Source organism: Scylla paramamosain, chromosome 37 (assembly GCF_035594125.1).
Source record: "Scylla paramamosain isolate STU-SP2022 chromosome 37, ASM3559412v1, whole genome shotgun sequence".
NCBI lineage: Eukaryota > Metazoa > Arthropoda > Malacostraca > Decapoda > Portunidae > Scylla > Scylla paramamosain.
In genome coordinates, this window is record NC_087187.1 from 6109445 (window position 1) to 6118054 (window position 8610).

The 8610-nt window shown below is 43.6% G+C and overlaps 1 protein-coding gene across 2 annotated transcripts; it reads left to right on the forward strand.

The window, feature by feature from the left end:
- The first annotated feature begins 235 nt into the window (after positions 1 to 235).
- On the forward strand, positions 236 to 6736 carry LOC135091437 (dipeptidyl peptidase 3-like). Of its 2 annotated transcripts, none has more exons than XM_063989086.1 (4): positions 236 to 398; positions 3282 to 3488; positions 3819 to 4362; positions 4976 to 6736. In XM_063989086.1, the coding sequence occupies exons 3-4, from the start codon at positions 3826 to 3828 to the stop codon at positions 6593 to 6595; spliced, it is 2157 nt and encodes a 718-aa protein (XP_063845156.1). In that variant the 5' UTR covers positions 236 to 398; positions 3282 to 3488; positions 3819 to 3825; the 3' UTR covers positions 6596 to 6736. The 2 variants fall into 2 exon arrangements, with proteins under 2 accessions (XP_063845156.1, XP_063845155.1); XM_063989085.1 differs by having other exon boundaries at positions 269 to 398; positions 3229 to 3488.
- Positions 6737 to 8610: the final 1874 nt, after the last annotated feature.

Genomic DNA, 8610 nt, shown 5'->3' on the forward strand with positions numbered 1-8610 from the left:
TTTTTTTTTTTTTTTGGCCCAGAGCCTCTCTCACACACACACACAAAAAAAAAAAGTGATAATAAACGTTAACCAATTACGGAAAATGACAAGAAAAAAAAAACAACTAATAAGTAAACACAAAATAAAAGACCGCAAGACATAAAATGATCCAAGGAAATTGAAAATATTACAGAAGGGAGATGATTAACAAGGTATTTGACAGGTGCTTATTATACGATGATGGAGTGGAAATGAAGTCGAAACGAGCAAGATCAAAACTGGGATCGTGACTCGCCGGCCGCCGAAACACAGCAGCAGGTGGGAGGACGAGGCTTGCTGCTCATTACTAGTGCCATTTCCCCCTGATCCACACACCTCACCCCGTGTTGCACCTGCTGTCAGCGTGTGCGATTAAGGTATTGCTTCAGATTTGAGTACAGAAGTACGCTCGTTTTAATTAACTAGGTGAATAAAGGTAGTCTACATTCTGGTAAGTCCTGGTTTATTTTGATGTGTGCGTCAATACTGTCACTGTGATTCCTCGGCTTGTTTGTGACCTCAGGGCATGTATTGCATTGCTATATACGTCATCATGTACTTGATTTATTTTCATGTTTAACCATATTTGACAGTTTCATATGTCGTGGAGATTGACCAAGAAAAAATAACATGGATATAAATGGTGGGAATGCCGTGTCCGGAAAGAAACAGAACATTTGGTGATGGAAGTATTACGTATGCTGTCAAGGGAAGCAGAACAGTCATTAACATTTCAGGTGCTGCGGGCATTCTCGTTAATGGCGATTATATAGAATGGAACTTTTTTTTTTTTTTTTTTAGGTGTTGCATGCAGTTTCATTTATGGGGATTATATGGAAGTAATTTTATTACTTTTTTTTTGTTTTGCATTCTTTTTATATTTATATTACTTCATTTAATTACTTTATTTTTATTTAGATTTATTTATTCATTTATATATTATTTATTTATCTATTTTATATATATATTTATTTATGTATTTATGTATTTATTATTATTTTTTTATTTTTTTTTTTGCAATACAAGCAAAACTCCATACTAATGTAATATGAGATGCTTTCTGTGTGTGTGTTGTTCCTGAATACCAATATGTTGGTATTGAATGTCCTCAATACCAACATATGAGTAATCCTTGTCAGAAAACTTATGTAAGAGAACTACAAAGCCTTATCTTTTTAAATCAATCAGTCAAATCAACTACAAGGCAAGAATTGTTTTGGTATTATTATTATTATTATTATTATTATTATTATTATTATTACTATTATTACATATGCCAAATATCAGCCTGGAAGAAAAATCAAAGGGATTTACCAGTTAAAAAAGCACAGGAGACATGACATAAAGAACAAAATATACCCAAACACAGAAATAGGATGTAGAAAATATCAGAGAAAAGAAATATGTATCCTGTATGTAAATAAAAAAAAAAACTAATAACAAAGAAAAAAAAATTAAAAAAAGAGGGCAACAGATACACTTAAATAAACAGGAGATATGGGAAGCTGATTAAAAGGTTGCCTCCACAACCAGAACCAGGTAACATCACCCCATGTACATGTAACATTAATATTCATCACATGTATCAGCAGCATCACTACCATCTCCTCATCACACCACACCACACACTCCCCACACCATGCCACGTCCGCCCCGCCACAGTAATTGTTCCACAGTTAATGGTGGTATGTTCTGGAGATTTGAATCTTTTATTGAGACAAATTTTAATATTTTTCTGACTTATTCTCTCTCTCTCTCTCTCTCTCTCTCTCTCTCTCTCTCTCTCTCTCTCTCTCTCTCTCTCTCTCTCTCTCTCTCTCTCTCTCTCTCTCTCTCTCTCTCTCTCTCTCTCTCTCTCTCTCTCTCTCTCTCTCTCTCTCTGAAACATGCAAGAATGTGACACAGAATCCTCTAACTGCCATATAACAATCTCCTAATGATCAAACAGTTAAGGGTGTTTTTCTCTAATCAAGCTTAATCCAACAAACTTTAGTGGACCTCTACTTGAAAGTTCAAAATTCAATATTTTGGTTATTTATAAATTTGCTGACCAACTTCTGCTATCAAAACACTTAAAATGAAAAGATCTTCACAAATTGTTAGAGATTTAATGCCTAGAGAATGATGTTTACCAAAATAATATGAGTCATTTGGGTGTGATAGTACACTGTCAGGCTCATCTGTATTTAATGGTGATCTTTGGCATGTCTCCACCATGGATCATCAGGCCATTAATTGGGGAGCGTCAGCCCTGAGTATTATTATTCCCCTTTGTTGTGAAATTTTGACTGTCAAACATGGAGTTATGTCATATTTCTCTTTCTTATGCTTTGCTCTTTAGGTCAGATATTAGTGTTACAGACTTCAAATAGAGAAAGGGGGACACATTCACATAACTCTGGCTTTCAACTGTGTAGGTGTTATATATTTTTTAAAGTTAGAACTGGGTGCTAGAGGAAGCGGGAAAAGTACTCAATTCTTCCCCCTTGTTATCTTACCTTGGCTGTCAGACATGAAGGTTTGACATACTGTTTTTATCCTTGTTCTGTAGCCTGGATATTGTGCTACTAACCAGGAATATAAAAGCCCTAAAAATTATGTTAGGACCTTACTATCATTTGGTTTGAACATTTAAGGATTGAACTCCTTATCAGGGATTCAATCCTTGGCTAGAACATCTCTCATGGCTCAAAATCTGTGCCACCTTGAGATAAGTTTCTCAGTGCTTTTTGACACTTAAAAAGGGACATGACACTAGCATATTAACCCTATCAAGATTAGTACACACACACACACACACACACACACACACACACACACACACACACACACACACACACACACACACCACATAGTATAGTGGTTAGCATGCTCAGCTCACAACCAAGGAGGCCAGGGTTCGAATCCCAGGCATGGTGAGGCAAATGGGCGAGCCTCTTAATGTGTAGCCCCTGTTCACCTAGCAGCAAGTAGGTATGGGATGTAACCCAAGGGATTGTGACCTCGCTGTCCCAGTGTGTGGTGTCATTGGTCTCAGTCCTACCCAAAGATCAGTCACTATGAGGTCTGAGCTCTTTCTGTAGGGGAACGGCTGGCTGGGTGACCAGCAGACGACCGTAGGTGAATCACACACACACATACACACACACATATTAACACCATCATTACTGAAGGTCAGGACTCAGAAAACATCTCAACCTTCCACAGGAGAATAAAAAGATGCTCAGAAGCTGGAGACCATTATCATTGCTACTCCACAGGCAGCAGAGAGTTGTGGTCTGTAAAGGCTGTCACTGGCGGAAGCACGGCAGCAGTAGTGGCAGCTCCCGCAGGTGCATTAGTTGTGCTGCAAATGCCCAGTTCCTCCCCATCAGCCGCTCCACCTCACAGCTGATCCCCGGTGCCCACCACAAAACTAACCACACCAACAACACTTACCCTCACTCATCTCTCTGCCAGTTTGTCAGGTTTGTTGATTTCTCACTTGTTAGTAATTGCATACTTTTTATCATTAGATGCAGTATGTAAATTAGTCTTGACATTTCTGTGAAGGTTTTATTTGTCTATGATTCATATTAATTTGCATAATTACATTTCTTTCTCTTTTATGTATATTTCTGTTCGATTCATAGGCATGAAATTCCCTGAATATTGTGACGTGACTTCTGGGAACAAGTGTGCAATAAAAGATGTTCCCTAGCAACCATCATCATCATCATTTTGTTTAATATTATATTTTCCCTTATTGGATTGCACAACACCATGGCACTGGGGCATCACTCTTCCCTCCCACACAGACGGCACATGATGGGTTCCCAGCATGAGCTGCCACTGGACACCCCAATCCTCTACCTGAAGGTGGAGGAGGCATTTGCCGGCCTCACTGCCAAGGAGCGTCACTATGCACACCACCTCTCCCGTGCCTCCTGGTGGGGCGGCTTCATTGTGCTGTGCCAGACGTCCCCAGAGAGTCCCGTCATCTTCAACCTCCTCACCCGCCTCCTCCGGTCACAACCTTTGGACACCCTGAAGGAGGTGGCTATTGGGAAGGCCGGCTTCACAGAAGATGAGTTCAAGTCCCTTATGGTGTATTACTCCTGCCTGGCATTTAACCTTGGTAATTATCTTGGCTTTGGGGACCGCAAGTTTGTGCCCAGCGTGAGTCGGGAGAAGCTGGAGAGTCTGATCCGGGCGTCCAAGGCCAGCCTGGAGGCCCCGGAGGTGATGGAGGACTACATGAGCCGTGCGCTGGGCCCCATGTATGACCTGCAGGAAAACAAGAAGTTCCTGGGCATGCCTCCAGGGGGAGTCACCATGTACTTCACTCCTAACTGCACCCAGGTGAGCTCGGAGTGTTTTTACTTTTACAGAAAGTAAGATCATGTTGGTGTAATCTCATCTTCATATCTAATTTTGTTGATCATTACTTTAAACATACCAATACTTTTAGCACTTTTTGTGTCCTTATCTAAATTGTTCCACTCACCAGTTCACTGATAAGGAAGCTGTCTTTGTGTCCACATTGAGCACCTCTGTGTTGGTATATATGTGCTAACATTTTTGTTTCAGTACTTTGTTTTGAAAAGTACTAAGTGTATAATCTTTTGGAGCACAAGATAAATATTGTTATTATATTTATTCAATTTTATTTTCATTATTGTTTTCAAAAAAATCTGGCACAAGTGCTACACTGCCTGGCATCTTCATTCTCCTGTTGGTCTTTTGCTATGATGGACTCAGTAATGCAGCAGTGACTGTAAGACAGTTAGTAAGGACAGTAGAAGTGTTAGTGGTGGACTAAGTATTGCAGCAGTGACTGTAAGACAGCTAGTAAGGACAGTAGCAACAGTAACGATGGACTCAGTAATGCAGCAGTGATTGTAAGACAACTAGTAAGGACAGTAGTAGTGGTAATGGTGGAGGCAGCAGCCGTAATCACAGCATGCCCACACAGGAGGACGCAGACCTGGCCCGGGAGTTCATGGCTGCCAAGAACATGGAGGCATGGAACACTCGCCTGCTGAAGTACGAGGAGGACGGCCAAACGATGCTGGACATCCGTCTGGCCTCGGTGGAGAGCAGCTCCACCCCAGCCATCACCATCCATGCCGAGGACTTCCGGGGCCACAAGTTCAAGGTGAGCCGCGGTGACTACTCCTTCTTCCTGGCCAAGCTGAACGAGGAGCTGCAGCTGGCCAAGGGACACGCTGCCACCCAGGCCGAGGTGCAGATGCTGGAGAAGTATGCCGAGAGCTTCCGGGATGGCACAGTGCAGGCACACAAGGACGGCTCCATGGCCTGGGTCAAGAACCGCTCCCCTGCAGTGGAGTCCTACACGGGCTTCATCGAGGTGTACCGTGACCCTGTCAACCAGCGTGCCGAGTTTGAGTCCTTCGTGGCCGTGGTGAACCGGGAGCAGTCACGCAAGTTTGACACACTGGTAGAACGTGCTGAGGAGGAGTTCTTGCCACTCCTGCCTTGGGGCCGTGAGTTTGAGGAGGACACCTTCATGCGGCCTGACTTCTCCTCCCTAGATGTGGTGACCTTCGCCGCCTCGGGTCTGCCCATCGGCATCAACATTCCCAACTACAAGGATGTGAAGGAAGAGCACGGCTTCAAGAACGTGAGCCTGACCAACGTGATGGCAGCGCGCACCGGTATCAAGGGTGGCCCCTTCCTGTCAGCTGCCGACCACACCCTCAGGGAGAAGCACGGGGCCCTGGCACTGGAGATACAGGTGGGCCTTCACGAGCTGCTTGGCCATGGCTGCGGCAAGTTCCTGAGGAGGAAGGATGATGGGACACTCAACTTTGATCCAGAGAAAGTCAAGAACCCTTACACAGGAGAGGCTGCTGCCTTTTATGAGAAGGGTGAGAACTACAACAGTCGCTTCACCAATCTGGCCAGTGCCTATGAAGAGTGCCGGGCTGAGACTGTGGCCCTTTACCTGGGCCTGGTGGACCCCATTTTGGACATCTTTGGGGTGTCTGAGAGTGACCGGGAGGACCTCAAGTATGTGTCCTGGCTAGACATGATGTATGCTGGCCTGAAGGGCCTGGAGATGTACCAGCCCACACAGGGCAAGTGGGGCCAGGCTCATTCCCAGGCACGTTACGTCATTCTGCGTGTGGCCCTGGAGGCCGGCGGTGGCCTGGTCACCCTCACTGAGACCACAGGTGAGGATGGCCTGCCCGACTTGCTGCTGTCCTTGGACCGCACCAAGATAGAGAGTGTGGGCCGGCAAGCCATGGGGGACTTCCTGACTAAACTGCAGGTGTACCGGTCCATGGGAGACAGCAAGGCCGGCCGGGCCATGTTTGAGAAGTATTCAGAGGTGCCAGCCGAGGGGCCGCACCCCTTCGCCAAGTGGCATGAGATAGTGGTGCGCAAGCGTCGGCCACGCATGGTGCTGGCCATGCCCAATACCCGGGCCGTGGGTGATGATGTGGAGCTGGTAAGCTACACTGAGGCGACTGACTGTGTGGTGCAGTCGTGGGTGGATCGCTTCTCCCCAGAGGAGTATGAGCAGGTGGAGGCAGCACTGATGGCCTTCACTAACACCTGGACCAAGTGAGGGCACACTAGGGCACCACTGACTCCAACACACACCACACCACACAGTTCCTGCAGCTCCACACCACACACTGTGGCCTGAGGGTGAGAAGGCTATTTGCTGATGCTAATGATGATGATTTTATTACATTTATACTGGTAATTTTGTGTCATTGTCCTAAATGTGGGAAACCATCCATGCTGGGGAAGGCAAGGCACTGTGTTGTTCTCCATGAAAGACAGACCAATGCAGGATCAAGCCTGAAGTGTGTACATGACCAGAGCTAGGTCATAACTTGTGCTGCAACACCTAGCAGAGCCATGGTAGATGGTGAGCATTGCAATAATTGATCAGCTTAAGGAATAGAACAAAATAAATATACACAATGAAAGTAGACCACAAAAGGCGAGTTAATCTAAATAAGCAAGCACCTGATTTGTTCAATTAGTTTGGCTCCATAACAAGACCATATGGCACTGCCTGGGGCTGTCCTTGGTTCATGCAGCTGATGAACACCAGATCCTATAGGGACAGGTAGGATATGGTAGTGTGCCTCCCCAAGGTGAGGGTATTCACAGGAAGACTAATTAACTGAACCTTGAAGAGTGGGAATGCTGCAGAAATGGAGGTGAATTTTGACCGTTCCTGAAAGGATTGATCCTCAGGTAGAGACAGGTGATGCTACTCACTCACTCTCTTGCTCTCCATGCAGGGAACTACAGACAAGTTGAGATTCATTGTTTCCACTTACTAATACTGACTCTACTCTTTTCTCCAAAATGCTTTCATAGACCTTTATGATGCAATTGATCAGTGCTATTCCTCTATGATTCTGATGTTTTCTCTTCTCTCCCTTGCCTCTATATATTGGTACTATAAGTGCTTTTCTCCATTCTTCAGGGGTTTCTCCTTTCTTCCATATTTCATTTATTCACAGTAAAATGTTGAAGTTCAGGGCATTTCTTCCCTCTCTTATAATACCATTGCAACCTGGAGACTTTCCATTTTTCATCTTTGTTTCATTGTATTCAGACGCTGTTATTATGTTCTCTTCCTCTTGTATGTCTCTCTTCTTCATACATTGGTTCCTCTTTTTCGTGACCTACAGTTAATATATCTTTAGAAGTATTTAGTCCAGGTATTGTTTATTTCTGTGCTTGTCTGTATCTCTCTTTCATAATTTTTGCGTTTTCTGTAGGCTTTTGTGAGTCAATACAGCTTCTTTTTATCTTGCATTACATCTTGCTCCAACTCCCTTCCCCATTCTTGCCACCACTTTGGCTTCTGTCCTCTCTTTGTTGGCCTTTTCTCTTATATCCACATATTCTTGTCTCGATTCTGGTGGCCTCGTTTTCAGCCATATTCTCATTTTCGTTGTCCTTTCTTTTACAGTCTTCCTCAGTTCTTCGTTCCACCATGGCGAGTGTTTTTTTTTTTCTTGCTTCCTCCAGCCCATTTTATTCCTATAGTCTGCTCTGCACCTTCAGTAATTGCATTTTTGTAATTTCCTGCCACCATCTTTCCCCACACTATTTCTTCTATTCTTGCTGCAACTTTGTTTTCATATCATTTTGCTATCATGTTTTTTTTTTTTTTTTTAAGGTTCTGTTTTACTTATATTCCAGTTTTGTTTCTTGGGAACTTTTACTTTAGGCAAACTCATATTTCCCATTACTGACCTGTACCTGGATCAGTCTAGGCTCACTCCCGGAGTTATCTTGACATTTTCCATTATTCTCTAATCCGGCGATATAATGTAGTCATTAATAGACTTCAGGTTGAACTGTCTAAGGAATAATGATGATTATTCTAATGGCAGTTTGATAAGAATCCCGTATTATTAAGAAAAATCACTTAAAAATCCATCTTATTATTTCTGCAGCCTTTGAAAATAGTCCTGCTGATGAGAGAACAGAACCTTTCAAAGTACAAGCCCTTTGTTAATAAAACACACCATACCAGTCATATAACCAATAACTAATAGGAAAAAATGAAAGCGGCAAAATTACACACATTATATTCTTAGCAGAGTTACC